Source organism: Megalobrama amblycephala, linkage group LG6 (assembly GCF_018812025.1).
Source record: "Megalobrama amblycephala isolate DHTTF-2021 linkage group LG6, ASM1881202v1, whole genome shotgun sequence".
Lineage (NCBI taxonomy): Eukaryota > Metazoa > Chordata > Actinopteri > Cypriniformes > Xenocyprididae > Megalobrama > Megalobrama amblycephala.
The window spans coordinates 39,503,345-39,522,367 of record NC_063049.1 but is presented as its reverse complement, the minus strand read 5'-3'; the positions used below and the strand labels follow the sequence as shown (position 1 = coordinate 39,522,367).

Genomic DNA, 19,023 nt, shown 5'->3' with positions numbered 1-19,023 from the left:
ACATTACTGCTCTAACACAATACGAATTTCAAATCATACATTGTTATATTTATTTAAAATTAAGCATATAATGGTATACTAAAATTAGACCCTTGGGGTAAGATGAACCACAATTTTAAGTTAATATTTCAAAAATTTAACAACTCATTTGCATGTTTGCATGCTCTGTTCTCTGCTGGTCACATGACATGCTGGAAAACAAATAAAATGCTTTATTTTTAATGGTTTTATTATAAAATTACTCTTTTTAATTTTACATTTTAAAGTACACATGAAATCAAAATTGACCTTATTTACTTTGTTAGCACATATTACTAGTCTTGTGGTAAACAATTAATCAGTGCAAGTTAAAACACAGAAAAAAAATTGTTTGTCGTGGTAGTCTTTAATCAAAATCTGAAAAGTTACTTCCAGTCTGGAATGGCGTTCCTTCTCTGATAACGTCAGTTTGATGGCTTGTGTTGAAAATGCGTAAACCACTCCTCTGCAACCGTTAGTCTGAGCGAGAGATGGAGAGGAACAGCGCTGAAGTAAAACTCTGCCCTCTATTCAATATTCAGCAACTTCTGGTTCACACAGACTTTAAAGGTGCCCTAGAATTAAAAATTGAATTTATCTTGGCATAGTTGAATAAAAAGAGTTCAATACATGGAAATGACAAACAGTGAGTCTAAAACACCATTGTTTCCTCCTTATATAAATCTCATTTGTTTAAAAGGCCTCAGAACAACAGGCAAATCTCAACATAACACCGACTGTTACGTAACAGTCGGGATCATTAATATGTACGCCCCCAATATTTGCATATGCCAGCCCATGTTCAAAGCATTAGACAAGCCAGTATTAACTTCTGGATGTGCACATCTGAATCATCAGACTAGGTAAGCAAGCAAGAACAATAGTGAAAAATGGCAGATGGAGCAATAATAACTGACATGATCCATGATATCATGATATTTTTAGTGATATTTGTAAATTGTCTTTCTAAATGTTTCGTTAGCATGTTGCTAATGTACTGTTAAATATGGTTAAAGTTACCATCGTTTATTACTGTATTCACGGAGACAAGAGCCGTCGTTATTTTCATTTTTAAACACTTGCAGTCTGTATAATTCATAAACACAACTTCATTCTTTATAAATCTCTCCAACAGTGTGTAATGTTAGCTTTAGCCACGGAGCACTAACAAACTCATTCAGAATCAAATGTAAACATCCAAATAAATACTATACTCACATGATCCGACGCATGCATGCAGTATGCATGACGAACATCTTGTAAAGATCAATTTTGAGGGTTATATTAGCTGTGTGAACTTTGTTTATGCTGTTTAAGGCAAGCGCAAGCTCCGTGGGCGGAGAGCGTGAGAATTTAAAGGGGCCGCAGCCTGAATCGGCGCATATTTAATGATGCCCCAAAATAGGCAGATAAAAAAATTGAATTAAAAAAATCTATGGGGTATTTTGAGCTGAAACTTCACAGACACATTCAGGGGACACCTTAGACTTATATTACATCTTTTGAAAACACGTTCTACGGCACCTTTAATTAGGCCTACCAATTTAAAGCTGCAGTCTGGCATTTTTGGCCCTCTAGGGGTTAATAAACAGAACTGCACGCGTCTTGCGGAGGAACATTGTAGCCGGAGCTACTTTTCTCCGTGTATGTCTATGGCGAGTCACACAGTTACTGTGATACTCTGCAGCAAGTCCTACCAGTCCGGTCTGAAATAGTCCGAATATAAAGACTTATTATAAGTGTACTATAATGATTCAGGATAAGACAAAAACACGGTGTGGAAAATGGATTCATGTTGTATATTCTCATTATATAATTTTTGTAAATTTTGAACATCTAAAAAGTTATGGACAGCAGCTTTAATGTAATTATTTAATTAATGAAATCAAATCAAAACCCTGATCTGAACAGTGAAATTTCAAAATACATGGAAACGTTAAAAAACAATGAAACATGTTTTTTGTAATCATCCTTTTAATAAGTGATCACAACTATTTAATACAAAGTCTATAAAAATAAATTCATTCTTCTGTGTCTCGACTCTTAAACCTGCTGCTCTTCATCTTCATCGCTCACACTCATCCTCCTGTGAATGAACATGGCCGCACTGAACTCTGGGCCGGTTCTGATCGGGTCTCCTCTACAGAGAGAGGAACATCCAGAGACTGATGATCCATTTCTATCACACAGAAAAGATGAAGATAAACTTAAACACACTGTGGACCTGTTAAACACACTTCATTCAGAAATAAATGATACAAAGCTCATGTTTTGACTGTGAGTGTGTTACAGTTTTTCTCAGTCGCTTTGGTACATTTCTCGAATCAAACTCACAATTTGCAAAACAGTAAGTGCATTTCTCAAAACAATTTGTACAAATAGCAAAACACCATGGATAACCTGCAAAAGCCACTCTCTTACTCAAAATCCTTAGTTCATCTCTCAAAAGTAAATATCTGTGTCAATGAACATGTCAGTGCCATCAGAATGACAAGTCCTTGTGTCATTGTGTACGGATAAGACAGTCAAATTGTTTAGTCATGTTCTCAATATAACCGTTTACTCTGGAGGGATGTTCTGATGGAAACTATGGCTAAAGTTTTGATGACAATTATTGTCAATTATAAGTTACATCTTAGTGTATGTGTGAGTGTAATTGCAAGAGAATGGAAAAGATTCAAATTTACTCTCTTACTGTTTGTACTGTATTTTATTGACAGAACATGTCATTGAGTCATTGAGTCATGTCGTTAGAGAAAGTCAAGATTCACCTGGGAGCAATTTACCAATTCAGGACAGATTTAGAAAAAAGTCTAATGGAAATATAGAAAGTATAGAAATATGGTTGACATATTATGATAACTTGTTCAACCATTTGCATGTAAAGACTTATGCTATGAGCTTGTGCCTAAATGTTGTGGGGGGTGAGACTATTCAACAGAGACCCAATATAATACATTTTGATCAACATGACATAAGCAACTGATAATGTAGGAAACAACAGAGAATTGTACATAATCATTTGCATGGATGTACCAAAGCATTTGCAACTTGTTCAAAGAAATGAGAAACTGCTTTTTTGATGTGCACAAGTGACACAATGATGTGAGAATTGAACAGGTAGTTTTGAGAATTTCAATTCTGATCTGAGAAATGTACCAAAGCGACTGAGAAAAACTGTAATAAATGAATAATATGTTCTTTAAAGAATAATCATACCCTCAGAGGAACAAACAGAAGTCATCATCCTCCAGACAGCAGACAGACAGCTGAACACTGATGGACAAACACACGTGACTGCAGACCCTGAATCTGTAACAGAGACAAGACATGAGTTATAACAGGTTCTCGAACTTTTTTGGTCGTGCCCTCCTTTAAACCTTTAAAGAAATCTGACAGTGACAAGTCAAGAATGTGAAGAAGAACAATTCAGTGTAGGCTAACTGGTGTTTGGTGCTGCTTTATAAGACAGAGCGCCTCCCCAATGTCTCCATCAGATACCGTGCTGTCCTTTAGCTGGCGGCCCCCACCCTTTGAGAACAACTCTGACTCACCAGTAGAAAAACATCAGTTTCCAGCGAGTGGCACAGTTCCCTCGATGCTTTACGACAGCACGGTATCTGATGGAGACATTGGGGAGGTTTTGAGGGGCGGAAGATCAGCTGAAAAAATGTTTTGCAACGGCGTTCAAGTGCGTGAATAGCGTTTGGCGCTCTGTCTTATAAAGCAGCACTAAAACGGCTATTAGGCTACGCAATTTTTGCCGTTTCCATTGTCAAAAGTTGTGAATGGTAGGCTAAATCGGTTATAATCATTTCACAATAAAGCCATCATTATTTTAACACCGTGAGCTCACACATGAACTAACACAGCAATATTTATGTGTTATTGTATTTATTAATCCTTATTAATGTTAGTTAATAAATACACCAGATGTTGACATTAACATGAAGTAAGATTAATAAATGCTAGAATTCATCATCGTTAGTCAGTCTGTTGTCTTGTAATGTTATCTGATGAAAGTTATTTTAAAGTGTTACCTAAAAATTATAAGGCAATTGTATCAGAACTTCTGGACGATAGTGTTTATTTGTAATAATTAAAAAGTACAGTAAAAGGTTGATGGTTTAGTTTCGTGTGAGTAATGTTGGATCAATGAATATGTTGAGGTTCATCATCATTCTACCAAACTCTCTTAATCTCTTAATCTGAGCATTGATTATTATAGTTTACATTTATTCAAATTAACATTTTTGTGAAAAGTTTTAGTAAATGCATATATTAAATAGTTGAATGACTCACCTGTATTGGAGTTCTGCATTGCTCGTGTGATGCAAATGGAGTGCACTAAAGGATGTCCTTACAGTTAAGCATTCACATCAAGTTTTGAGGGAAGTCTGTATCATCTCCTTATGTCGTGAATCAGTATCATGTAATTAATGTGGCCTGACTACTGAATTATGTATGGAGCTGACTGAGACACACCCACCCAATATGATAGTGGTGGTTTAAAAGATTATATCGCCATCTTGTGTTTACAAGAAAACATTTAGGCTAAATATTACTGTTGAATATATTTCACAGTATCCTCTTTCACACACTATTATTGTTTAAATATTTCTTTCACCCATAATTAAATGTGCTTTTTTAAAAAGTTGTTTTGTCATAATAATATGCTGAATTTACAAATGACACTTGACAAATCATGTATTTCTAAAGATTCTTTTCATAATAATAGAGGACATTTCACAAGTGCCAATCAACAGACAGTGTGCAGTGTTTTTGTTGTTGTTGTTTTATTGAATTATTGAATTATTTTATTTGAAGTAATTGGGTCCTCCATAGAAATGTATCTATATATTAAACACACGTTATGTCATCACTGCTCATTATCACACTACAATACAAGATCACATGTCTAATAAATAAATGAACTTGAAATCATTTTAGTTCACATGTTGCAGAGTGAAACATGTCCCAGTAAAAATTACTTCTTCTTCTTTTAAATTTACTACTTTGGATCATTCAAGAGGAAATATCCTGGTATGAGAGGCGATGGAAACAGGTCAGAGGTGAGTGTGTGACAGCTGTATCTACAGTTAAATCTTTATTAGTGAACACAGAACCCAAAACATTAACGTAAAGTGACCGTTTGGTTTGCATAGATTAAAGCTTACATTTCAAAAGCTTACGTGATTGACTAGGTATTGAAGAAAGGCTGCACGATATTGGAAAAAAAAAATGTACATTGTGATATTTTGTTTTTCTGCAATATAAATTGCAATATGAAACTATTTCACCAGATGATTTGAATAGCTCTGTTCATAAATAATAATTCTAGGATGATTTTGTAGGTGGAGTGAATCTGCATAGAAAATAATAAATTACAAGCATAGATAAATACAATAGAAGAAAGATACAAATGAAATAAGCAGTGCTTTATATTTCAGGTAAATCTAACAGTACTCAGATACAGAAATTGAATAATCAAATGTATAACTGTATAAATGAAATATAACTAATATAACTACTATAACTAATTTAAAACAGCACGCAATTCCAGTGTTGTTCTTGTGCTCAATGCCTGACTCGGACTTAAAAACACGTGCAATTAATCCGCGAATCACATTTCAATCCTGGGAGCAGCTGGTCGGTATGGATCACAGATCGTACATTCTGCGATGTGATTATCGTGGATGTGCACATCACGATATCAATGCTAAAACGATATTGTGCAGCCCTATATTGAAGCACCAGTTCTGAGAACATTGATCTAATGATTGTCTTTCATTTTCTGGAATACCTGCATTGGTGTAAGTGGCTAAAAATCAACACCAGAGTTTTCATCACTGATGTTGTCCTGACAAAGACATTAGATGTTTAAAATTTACATGGCGAAAGTGATATTTAGGGCAAAAAGATTAATGAAATACAATCAGAGCGGTCAGACAAATGGATTTCTAGAGATGAGAACTGGAATAGGATTTTAAACCACAATAAAGTTGCTTGAAATGGATTTTTGTGATTTTTTTTGCCACTCACACTTACTATGGATTCTAATATCAGATATGCACAAAACTCAAATTTGGACTGACAGATTGAATGCATTTGTAACATAATTTAGTGTTTTAAAACACTCAGATATCTGTGAGCAGAGCTTCAGCGTTTTCTCCTCAACCGTTCATGGAGACTGCTAAACAATCACTGCTATTGCTTTCCAAGTCTCTTTTTTTAAAACACAGTATCTGTAAATAAAACAGAAAACTGAGATTAGTGGAAAATCATAATAAGACATCATGTAAACCAAATCAAATAAAAAGGTGCTGACGTCGAAGCTTAATTTATACATTTCAGCAATGTTCAGTCTAAGATACGCGAAACTTCTGATGTCTCTGCTGTGCAGAAAAAAATAAAATGGCACACAGAGGACAGATGCAAAATGTGTGGAGTTTTATTCTAGTAAATGAGAAGTAATTGCAGTTCTCTGGTCAAACGCTATAGAGTTAGAACCAGGTTTCACAGAAAGAGAATGATGTGAGCCAAACAGTGTTGCCAATTTAGTGACACTTTGAGAAGACTTTAAGTACTTTCCATGTAAAGTTGGCAAAACTGGAGCCAAACAGCTCAACACAAGAGGCAAAGTAAACACAAAGATGTGAAATAAAACATTATCGGCCTGGTTTCACAGACAGGGCCAAGATTAAACCAGGATTAGGCCTCAGTTCAATTAGGATAGTTAAATAGCTTTTATATACATACACTAGAAAAAACATTACTGGTGTACATCTTGAGACAAAACAATGAGCAATTTGCTTTCAGTTAAAATGGTTACAATATGCACTTTAGTCTGAGACTGGCTTAAAGGATTAGTTCACTTTTAAATAAAATTTTCCTGATAATTTACTCACCCTCATGGTATCCAAGATGTTCATGTCTTTCTTTCTTCAGTCGAAAAGAAATGAAGGTTTTTGAGGAAAACATTCCAGGATTATTCTCCATATAGTGGACTTCACTGGCCTCCAGATGGTTGAAGGTCAAAATTACAGTTTCAGTGCAGCTTCAAAGAGCTTTAAACGATACCAGACGAGGAATAAGAGTCTTATCTAGAGAAACGATCGGTCATTTTCGAAAAAAAATGTAAATGTATATGCTTTATATAAACAAATCATCGCCTTCCAAGTGGTTCCGCCAAAACCGCACTTTCGTATTCTTCAAAAAGCTAACGCTGTATGTCCTACACCTTCCCTATTCTACTTACGGAACGAACGCGGCGCCAGTTCCATGTTTTCTATAAGTATATACATTTACATTTTTTTTCGAAAATGACCAATGGTTTCTCTAGATAAGACTCTTACTCCTCGTCTGGTATCATTTAAAGCTCTTTGAAGCTGCACTGAAACTGACATTTTGACCTTCAACCATCTGGAGGCCATTGAAGTCCACTATATGGAGAATAATCCTGGAATGATTTCATCAAAAACCTTCATTTCTTTTCGACTGAAGAAAGAAAGACATGAACATCTTGGATGAGTAAATTATCAGGAAAATTTTATTTAAAAGTGTACTAATCCTTTAAGCCTTGTTTGTGAAACTGGGTGAAAGTGTTTTAAAGAGGAGTGACATGATTAAGTGTTGGAAATAATGGATGATGGACACAGAACAGTGACGTCTGAATTAACTGCTTGTTTTCAAAAATATGATTTATTATCACTAAGTTACATTAAGGGTCAAATCATATAGAAATAGCACATTAAAGCTGAAAGTTACGTGGATGCATGTGTGTGTGTATGTGGTACAGGTTTATACATTTAAACCACAATCTTTGACATTCTTTTAAACATTCAAAAACAAGCAAAATAATTTATATATTATATATATATATATATATATATATATATATATATATATATATATATATATATTCAGACCTACACTATTTTTAACCTGCTTATGAATATATAGACAATCATTCTGCCTCATCCATTAACTTTTCACTCACTTTTGAGTTACTCTTAGTATGGCTCAGATTATTAGAACCGCAGAGATGCTCATATCCATCAATAAAAGAATAATTGTAAGTAATACTTGCCCTCCTCCATTTACAGAAGAAGCAAAACACCAAGGTGATGATGATGATGATGATGATGATGACAATGACTGCAGCTGTTAATAACCCTTGATGTTCAGAGGAGTCTGGAGGTTTCAAGGTGGAGGTGTGTGTTGGTGCTCTACTGGAAGGAAATGATGCTTCTGTGAGATACAACAGGAACAGAAACAAAGAGTTAAGGGTCATTCGATTTCCAGTTTATAAACCTGTAACACCTTAAAACATTATTGACCATTCCTACTTTAGCAAATGTTACTATCTGCCAAATTATCAGACGACCTTCTGCTCTTTTCTAATCTTTGACTGTTCAAAGTCAGTCCAAATCTGAACTCAATGAGCTCTTAAAGGTGCCCTAGAACCCTATTTCACAGGATGTGATATAAGTCTCTGGTGTCCCCAGAATCAGTGGCATAACTTTGTTTTAAAAAGTGGGTGGGACAAGAATGTGTATGGGGGGGGGGGGGGGGTATAGTAATTATATTATTACAATAATAATAATATGATATTAAAATTCATATGATAGTTTCTTCCTTACATCTGCTATAATACAATTCACTCATTAGTTAATAAATATGTGGATCCACTTTCAATAACAGATTAGTCTGTTGGACTAGCGGCAGCATTTTTGCTTAAGCGTGAGAGCTTCTGGGTTCTAATCCATCCATGTATGATTTTTTTTTTCCTCATTAAAATCATCAGTGATTGTATATCAAGAGCAGGGACAAGTTTATGTGTATTTTGTTTTGTGATTTCAACATAACGAACAGAGAGTCACTGCAACAGTTAAGTGATAGATTGAAGCGCTCCTCCGTGTGAATCAGTGAGAACACTGTTGCGCCTCTGATAACAGCAACAACGAGCACTCAACATGATTTCAAAAACAACACATCCCAGCGCCAGATCGCTTATTATTAACACAAATTGATAATCAACTAAAGGTGTTTCTTTTGTATTAGATATCTGTGCCGCGAGATGTTTCAAAAAGTGGTGGGGACAATATCGACCCTTTCAAAAAGTGGTGAGGACATGTCCCACCCGTCCCACCCGCAAATTACGCCTATGCCCTGAATGTGTCTGTGAAGTTTCAGCTCAAAATACCCCATAGATTTTTTATTATTCCATGTTTTAACTGCCTATTTTGGGGTGAGATTAAAAATGCTCTGATTTGATGTCTGTACACCTTTAAATGCTCATGCTCCCCGCCCTTGAGCTCGTGACTGCATGAAACATTGCATAAACAATACTAAAGTTCACATTATAACTCTCAAAATGGATCTTTACAAACTGCTGGAGATGCAGCATATCAGATCACGTAAGTATGGCATGTATTTTGTGGATGTTTGCATTCAATTCTGAATGAGTTTGATAGTATTAGGGATGTCCAGATCCGATCACGTGATCGGAAATCGGGCCCGATCACGGCGTTTCAGACTCGATCGGAATCGGACGTTACCTCCCGATCAGGACTCGGATATATATGTATTAGGGGTGCAACGGGTCTCGGTAAAAAAATCGAACCGTACGGTTCTCCACTTACGGTTCACTTGCACCGCGGTCCATCTCGAATGACGACGCATCTATTGGTTAATATGGTTTGTTTAAAATAGCAACGTGGAAAACAGACAGACAGAGTTCAGTATGTTTGATACTGAATGTTGTTTCAGTCGATGGATGCGCAAAACGTTACAACAACGATAATCAGAAAGCGTGGACAAAACAGTCACTCTTTGTAAACTGTTAACAGCTAGTGCCGTCTGCTCTAATGTCCAGTCATGTACGCCGTCATCACCCGGGTGTTGATAGCGCGAGCGCAGGTGAGACCTGAACAGCACACGTTGCTATCTGTGTTTAAACTAACTCATTTAAGACTTGCTGATTTAAACCTTCAAGAACAAGAAGCGAAAGAGAACTCGCACGCGCTGTGAGAAGATTTGTGTGCGCTCATCCGAAGCGCGCACACGCTTATTTCAGTCAGCGCGCAAATACTGAGTTCTCTTTCAAGTCTTGCGCTTCAGCGGACAAATTCATACAAAAATTATGTCAGCATGCCCGTCTTGTCGAGTATCCTAGCAAACAGTCGGTTATGTCTTAAGTGAACGTATAATAGTCGAGAAAGACAGCGCATGTGTAACAGTATCAACTGGATCGTGCATGTATTATAGGGAAAAAAAAACTATTCCTGCTGCCTGTTTTTAATGTTAAATCAAACAAACAAATAACAAAGAAATCACTCACTGCTCTTGACTAATTAGTTTTTGTAACTTCAGTAATGATTAATCTTTATTTATTTTATACAGTAAAGATAATATGCAGTGATATTTTATATTTGATTACTTTATCCATTTTCTGTATACGTGAAAACTACTGTTAGATACCTGAAAAACCTGAAAAGCACTGTTCCTGGATCCTGGATCTGTTTTTTCGCTCTTCTTTATTCTTTTTTATGTATTATAGAAGTATCGGATCGGGACTCGGTATCGGTAGATACTCAAAATCAAATGACTCGGACTCGAGGGCAAAAAAACGTGATCGGGACATCCCTAGATAGTAGGCCTATGCTGCGTGGCTAACGGGGCTAAACAAGCATTTTCGGGTTAAAAATGAAAGTAACAACATGGCTCTGGTCTCTGTGAATACAGTATTAAACAATGATAACTTTAACTACATTTAACAGTACATTAGCAACATGCTAAAGAAACATTTAGAAAGACAATTTACAAACATCACTAAATATATCATGTATCATGAACAGTTATTATGGATCCATCTGCCATTTTTCGCTATTGTTCTTGCTTGCTTACCTAGTCTGATGATTCAGCTGTGCACAGATCCAGACGTTAATACTGGCTGCCCTTGTCTAATGCCTTGAACATGAGCTGGCATATGCAAATATTGGGGGCGTACATATTAATGATCTCGACTGTTACGTAACAGTTGAGATTCGCCTGTTCTTCGGTGGTCTTTTAAACAAATGAGATTTACATAAGAAGGAGGAAACAATGGAGTTTGAAACTCAGTGTATGTCTTTTCCATGTATTGAACTCTTGTTATTCAACTATGCCAAGGTAAATTCAATTTTCAATTCTAGGGCACCTTTAATAAACTCCAGAGTATTCAGCAGTTGAGTGGATTCAAAACACATTTCATTGGCCATTACGTTCACATGCTTTACAGATGTCTGTGATTATTGCCTACAATGGCCAACACTGCAAAAACATGTTGTAAAAGACACAAATACACACGAGCGTTAAGATTATATCGTTATTCTCAATATTCTCTTATTTTATATCGTCCCCATAATTATTGTGTAGAGTGAGATTTATCTGTTTGATCCATCTTGTTCCTCTGTGGTCACATTTGCCGGTTTGCATCAGTTTTGGTAACATTGCTTGGTGAACTTAAGAATGGCAGTGTATCGAGCACCGAAATGAGCAAAATGAGCTTATGACTTCATGAGCACAGTTATGAGCATTAATATTGTCTCTCTCAATGTTGATTCTACAGTACAAGCAAACAGATATATTATAACATACTCACTGTTGACCACAAGTGTGGCAGTGGCCTCATCCACGTCCTTTCCACAGAAGGCTTGTGCTTTATAATGCCCTGATCTGGAGATGTTGACATGTTGAAGAATCAAGGACACATTTCTTTCTTCAACTTGCAGAGAGACTCCATGCGTTTTCACAGGTGTACAGCTGGGAACAACGTAAACATGGGAACAGTATATGGCAATTAAAGATTTTTTCTGGTCTTCTCCCGCAAAAATTACTTTCACTTCTTCGACTCTCTCCAGTTTAACAGTTCCGAAGGGTATGGCAATATCTTGTCCATCCGTTGCCTCCAATGTCGACCCAGCAACGTGCACAGAGACTGTTTGGAAAGAAAGAAAGAATTTACTACACTTTACAACAGATTCCCAAGTTTTTTTCTTATGTATTCCAACAGCCCCGTCAATAAGGTAGAAATACCATAATTAAATAATTTATAAATAATTTAGCTTGTTTGAGCTCCTGTCCCAGTACTCTTCAGTCCACACAATTTTTGTGATGCAAGAACAAAGAAATATATAGCTTGAGAGAGGGCAAGGCCAAAAAAACAAAAATCTCTACCTGGTTTATCAAAACTAAGCTAATAAAAAAATATGAAACAGACAAAGGAAATATGGCTACAACCATCTCACTCTCTAAAAAAAAAAAAAAAAAATTGAAAGAAAATGGCACCCAAACCTCACCACAGTCTGTAAGCACAAAGGCAGGAAAATAATGCAATAGAGAGGAAGCACTTTACAAGCTAATACTACATCACAATGTTCACCACAGGCACAAGTTAGGCTGACCACATTCACACCTCCAAAATGTCTGTGATGAGAGGTAGGGTTGGGTTGGCACTACAACAGATAAGACAGAAGAGCCTCAGGCATTTCACAACTTCCTCTGACCAGATTCTCCAGGAGCAAACCGAAGAGCCACACCCAATGGTGAGATTCAGCCACCCATCTTGTGTGAATGATGTAGAAACAAACATGCATTCCATGCAACACACATGACACTGATTAAAACTCAATCAAATAATCACTAAAAATTAAATGCGTCAATGTGCATGTATGTTGTTTTTAAATGGAGATGAACATGTAAGAAGGTCACGGTGGCGTCATGTAAAGAAACTAACACGTAAGAGGAGGTGTGTCTGGAGAACGTACATCTGAGATGCACATTTTGCACTGGAATTTAAAAGCAGAGCAGAATGTCAATTTGAATTTGAAGCCTTCCACCTAATGAACATGAAAGAAAAAGTCCAGTTGACCGTATTTTTTATGATTTGAATGTACTGGCCACATACAGTATGTAGGCTAATTTGTGGTTTAATCTCCTCTTTTTTATATTAATATAGAGGGCATTGTGATCAGAACACTTAACTACTTTATTTACCCCCAGAAGATGCTGTTCTGGAGTTATTAATAAAGATATTAACACAGTATCATCAGTACTTAAAAATATATTGATTAGACCTACTTGAATGACAATCATTAATGTACAAACTGAAAAGCATTACAGAACTAACACAACCTTGACGTACGCCAATATTTGTTTTTACTGCTGTTGACACACCTTAGTCACTTTGACACTTTGATTTCTATTAGTGCTAGTTTTGTCAAGATGTTTAGAGATAATATGCACTAAAGCTGCCGCTGTGTCTTCAATACTACAACCTTGTTTATACGTGAACTGACATGAATCAAGTTTGTATTTAACTGTATTAAGTAAAATTCTTTCTCAACATTTCATAATAACTGAAGTAAGAGCTAGGTCTGAAATCTTTACATTCTTTAGGACAAGAAAGTTTGGTACTGGTATTATGATTGAGGTTTTCCATATTACAGGAACAGAATGTGAATCAATAGAAAAAATGGTTGCCACACTGAAGCTAGATCATACACAATACTTTTTATGAGGCCTGGACTACACCAATCAGGTACAATGTTTCTATTAGTAGATTGAAATATCCTCCAAACATCAATAACTATCTTTTGAGAGGTAGTACATAATTACTAGTACAAAAGGAATTTGGCAAAGCCAACTTTATTATCCCTCCTGTAATTGTTTTTCATAGTATCCCAGACCTTCTTGTTTTTAGCTCCAAAGGCTCCTTCTAGGCGTTGTCTATGAGATACTTTTGATTTCCTCATCATACCTTTAGTTCTTTTTCTGTCAGAGTGTCAGTCACTCTTAAGTCCTTGTTTTCTGAAATGCAACTTTCCTTCTCATAACTTCCTTAATGTCTTTGGTAACATAGATGTATTATTTTTGTAAACTGTTTGTCTTTTTAGGTATTACCAATTGTACACAAAAATTGAAGTAGTCATTCATTATTTCAGTCCTTTCATCCGAAGATCTTTCATAAAAGATTTCAGTAACACTTTACAATAAGGTTCATTAGTTAAACATTAGTTAATGTATTAACTAACATGAACTAATCATGAACAATACATTTGTTACTGTATTTATTAATCTTTATTAACATTAATGAAAATACTGTTGTTCATTGTTTGTTCATGTTAGTTCACACTGCATTAACTAATGTCAACAATAACGTATTAGTAAATGTTGAAATTAACATGAACAAAGATTAATAAATGCTGTAAAAGTGCAGTTAACTAATGAACCTTATTGTAAAACGTTACCAAGATTTCTCAGTTAGTCACAGCAAGCTGTCATTCTATTTCTACTTTCATATGACCACACTCTGATTTCTCTTCAGGTTTCCCCTTACAGACAGGAAGCAGCACATCACATTGTGGTGATAATAGGCTATTGGTGGCCTACACTTAGTCATTTTTAACATTCACAAAACATATTCTGTTTTCTTGTTCTTAACTTTACATATTGTTCAAATCCTAGCAGCACATATTCTAAGTTACACTGGTTTAACTCTCCAAGAACCAAAATACATAATATTGTGTGTTGCGTTGTGTGAAATAATCAACATCCGATGACAGCACCTGTGAGTTACTGTATTTTACTACAGCAGATGCAACCGTGATGCTTAGGACTAGTGAATTATTCATAAAAACATTTTGATTGTGACTCAAACACAATTCAGTCTTTTATCTTTGAATTTTGTTTTAATCTCATGTTAAGATGTGATGCGACTGTCAGTACACTCTTTTATGGGGCGCTAAGTTTGACTTGCTTTATTACGTGACACAAAATACAAAAGAACTAGAATTTATTATAATGCATTTGAACTAACTGAACTAATATTTTGTTTTACAGAAAGGCTTCCAGGAAAGTCAGGTATTCATTAAGCCACAGTTTACACTAGTGTGTTCTCAAATATTTTGACATTGACAAGCACTATTTATACTCCCTAGCTTTTCTTGTCACCAAATTATCATTAAGTTTAGGAACACCTAAAAACTTTAGCTAACTCCATGTTATTTCCATATGACAGCCTGCCCCGTGCCATCAGTACCGGATTTCAGATCCATTGCATATGATGTTAACAAAGAACTGCCCACCTACCTGTAGCGATGAAGATCAAGGCTTTTGTGATCATCTTTTGTCAAAGCCCAAGTATACTTCAGTAACACAAAAGCTAGCAATGTGTATTGTGTACAGTCCTCACTGTAAGTAAACAGTCCAAACTAATATTTCCTGCTGCGGCTTTGCTCTTCAACTCCCCTGGGGGGGGGGGGGGGGCGGATACCAAGAAAAATGTTCTTCACTAAGAAAAATGTTGGGGGGGGGGGGGGGCGGATACCAAGAAAAATGTTCTTCACTAAGAAAAATGTTCTTCACTCACTCCGCATGTGGTGCATTTCCGTGCTGAGTAAAAACTGCACCCAAGTCAACAGTAGCCTATGTTTTACAGTTTAACAGAAACTAGATGTAACTTAGATGTAAAGTCTTTGGAAATAGGATAGGGTACCACTTGAGGATGGTCTTTATTCAAAAGATTCTTGAATCAATACTATTGTACCATGCATTCCTATTTGCGATATTTCTTGTTGCCTTTTTTGTGTCAAATACTGATTATTCATTACGATTTCTGTCGACAAACTAATTTTATAGACAATTCTAAATTCCGAGTCATAAAAAATGCTCTTTTATATTACTTTAAAACGTCATAGTGTATTGTACTCTACGCAACGTGTTTAATATTTGTTAAATTTCAGTATGTTAGTTATAAAGATCTAAATTTAGATTCATATTGACGAATGTTTATATTACTTACTTGTGGAAGCGAGGAAGGTTGGAAAAACCAGTTCATCGTGTCTTTTCTAGCAAAATGGCGCAGTTTGCTCCTGCAGACAAGAGTAGTTTCGTCAGTCCAAAAAAAAAAAAAGTTTCATTGTCACGTGATTAGTAGGGGCGTTCGATACTTCGATTCCGTAGATTCCGATTCCCGACTTCCACCGATATGGAGTAAACGCGGAATTGACTCCATTTAAGTCACCTTTACTTATATAGAGCTTTTCACAATACAGATTGTTTCAAAGCAGATTTACAGTAACAGGAAAATAATGCAACCAAAGTTTGTTTTGGCTGTACAGCAGCTCTGGAAGAAAACAGTGTCTTTGTCCAGCTTAAGTTCAGTGTTTATTCATTTCAATTGTAAAAATCATTAGTTATTGATTTAGTTCATTGATCTATAGCCTACAGCAGCTCTGGAGAAAAAAAGTGATATCGTCTAGCTCAGTTTAGTTCTCATATGGTGTCATGTTCTCTTTACGCGGGTTTTATTCATAAAGCATTAGAGCACTGTGAATGTTAGTCGTCTTTTAATGCCACCCACCCACACACACACACACACACACACACACACACACACACACACACACACACACACACACACACACACACACACACACACACACACACACACACACACACACAGGCAGGATGTAACAACTTGTCTCCTTAAACGTCGTAGCACTGCCCTCTAGTGGGAAATTGATGTACTAGCCTCAATAATCACAGTTACTTTAATAGCCTATATCGGAGGTCGGCAACCCGCGGCTCTTTAGCGCTCCTCTAGTGGCTCCCTGGAGCTTTTTCAAAAATGTATGAAAATGGAAAAATATTTTTTGTTTTCATATGGTTTCTGTAGGAGGACAAACATGACACATTCTTAACGTTTTCCAATGCTGTAAAAATGTGTATAATATTAAATTTCAACATTTCTGTCACCGAAGATTTGCGTCATAGCCTGCGACACATGTTTCAGCGTGGCGCGAGGGTATGCATCGACGTCACTTTCCCGCCGAAAGCGCGCTCCCTCAGCTCGACTGAGTGGCAAAAGAACCTGCTGCGTAACTGGATTTAATAGGGGAAACTGAGAAAACGCGAGTAAAACAAACGATTACACTAAAGGTTGGACTCGAAAGTGTTTCTTACAACTTGTCAAATAAACCTAATCAATGGATATTGACATACAGCTAGGAGTCGTGTTTCCTGACATTTATATGTGCCTGATTTCGGTGCGGTAAAGTTGGTTTTATGTTGGACATTCGTTAGACATTCGCCAAGCAAATTAAGGGACTGTCTCAAAAGTACATGCACACATTCCAAAATGTGAAACCATGTAAAGCATGTTAATAAAATGTAAAGATCGGAATTAAGTGGGAAACCTTATTTTAGCGCAACACATCATTTTAAGCGGTGAATGGGTTATTTGCTATGAACTAGTACATTGTTATTACATTGTACTCTACCATTTTATTTTACCTGATAGAAACAGGTGTTGTCAAGGCAAGTGTAATATATTCACTAACACTTGCAACACCTGTTGGATTATGGAAATGTCATTTTGTCATTTTTTTATGAATTTTTGAATTACACAAATCTATATAACTTCCTGGTCATGTGACCCGATGATGTCACACCAGTAGTGATATGTTCACATACACCTGTCGCACATCATACACCAGTTGGATTTGGGAAATGTCATTTTGTCAATTTTTTATGAATTTTTGAATTACACAAATCTATATAACTTCCTGGTCATGTGACCCGATGATGTCACACCAGTAGTGATATGTTCACACACACTTGTCACACATCATACACCAGTTGGATTTGGGAAATGTCATTTTGTAATTTTTTTATGAATTTTTGAATTACACAAATCTATATAACTTCCTGGTCATGTGACCCGATGATGTCACACCAGTTGTGATATGTTCACACACACCTGTCACACATCATACACCAGTTGGATTTTGGAAATGTCATTTTGTCAATTTTTTATGAATTTTTGAAATTACACAAATCTATATAACTTCCTGGTCATGTGACCCGATGATGTCACACCAGTAGTGATATGTTCACATACACCTGTCGCACATCATACACCAGTTGGATTTTGGAAATGTCATTTTGTCAATTTTTTATGAATTTTTGCAATTACACAAATCTATATAACTTCCTGGTCATGTGACCCGATGATGTCACACCAGTTGTGATATGTTCACACACACCTGTCACACATCATACACCAGTTGGATTTTGGAAATGTCATTTTGTCAATTTTTTATGAATTTTTGAAATACACAAATCTATATAACTTCCTGGTCATGTGACCCGATGATGTCACACCAGTAGTGATATGTTCACACACACCTGTCGCACATCATACACCAGTTGGATTTTGGAAATGTCATTTTGTCAATTTTTTATGAATTTTTGAAATACACAAATCTATATAACTTCCTGGTCATGTGACCCGATGATGTCACACCAGTAGTGATATGTTCACACACACCTGTCACACATCATACACCAGTTGGATTTTGGAAATGTCATTTTGTCAATTTTTTATGAATTTTTGAAATACACAAATCTATATAACTTCCTGGTCATGTGACCCGATGATGTCACACCAGTAGTGATATGTTCACACACACCTGTCACACATCATACACCAGTTGGATTTTGGAAATGTCATTTTGTAATTTTTTATGAATTTTTGAAATACACAAATCTATATAACTTCCTGGTCATGTGACCCGATGATGTCACACCAGTTGTGATATGTTCACATACACCTGTCACACATCATACACCAGTTGGATTTTGGAAATGTCATTTTGTCAATTTTTTATGAATTTTTGCATTACACAAATCTATATAACTTCCTGGTCATGTGACCCGATGATGTCACACCAGTAGTGATATGTTCACACACACCTGTCACACATCATACACCAGTTGGATTTTGGAAATGTCATTTTGTCAATTTTTTTGAATTTTTGAAATACACAAATCTATATAACTTCCTGGTCATGTGACCCGATGATGTCACACCAGTTGTGATATGTTCACACACACCTGTCACACATCATACACCAGTTGGATTTTGGAAATGTCATTTTGTCATTTTTTTATGAATTTTTG

The 19,023-nt window shown here is 36.1% G+C and overlaps 1 protein-coding gene across 3 annotated transcripts; it reads right to left on the bottom strand.

Moving 5' to 3' along the window:
• Window positions 1-2,012: 2,012 nt before the first annotated feature.
• On the bottom strand, window positions 2,013-15,981 carry LOC125270701. Of its 3 annotated transcripts, none has more exons than XM_048194581.1 (6): window positions 15,151-15,285; window positions 11,663-11,998; window positions 8,108-8,268; window positions 4,321-6,263; window positions 3,238-3,330; window positions 2,013-2,197 (listed from the first exon to the last, which is right to left on the bottom strand). In XM_048194581.1, the coding sequence occupies exons 1-4, from the start codon at window positions 15,182-15,184 to the stop codon at window positions 6,192-6,194; spliced, it is 603 nt and encodes a 200-aa protein (XP_048050538.1). In that variant the 5' UTR covers window positions 15,185-15,285; the 3' UTR covers window positions 2,013-2,197; window positions 3,238-3,330; window positions 4,321-6,191. The 3 variants fall into 3 exon arrangements, 2 of the variants coding, with proteins under 2 accessions (XP_048050538.1, XP_048050537.1); XM_048194580.1 differs by having other exon boundaries at window positions 3,238-3,324; XR_007185422.1 differs by lacking the exons at window positions 2,013-2,197; window positions 3,238-3,330; window positions 4,321-6,263; window positions 15,151-15,285 and adding an exon at window positions 15,863-15,981 and having other exon boundaries at window positions 8,110-8,268.
• Window positions 15,982-19,023: the final 3,042 nt, after the last annotated feature.

Bases quoted from the DNA above. Each gene is read 5' to 3' on its own strand.
- LOC125270701 (XM_048194581.1), bottom strand. From the start codon at position 15,184: ATGATCACAAAAGCCTTGATCTTCATCGCTACAG. The intron at 8,269-11,662 runs GTGAGTATGTTA...TGTATCTCACAG, and splicing joins TGCCACACTTGTGGTCAACA to AAGCATCATTTCCTTCCAGT. The intron at 6,264-8,107 runs GCAAGTATTACT...TTTTATTTACAG, and splicing joins TCTTCTGTAAATGGAGGAGG to ATACTGTGTTTTAAAAAAAG.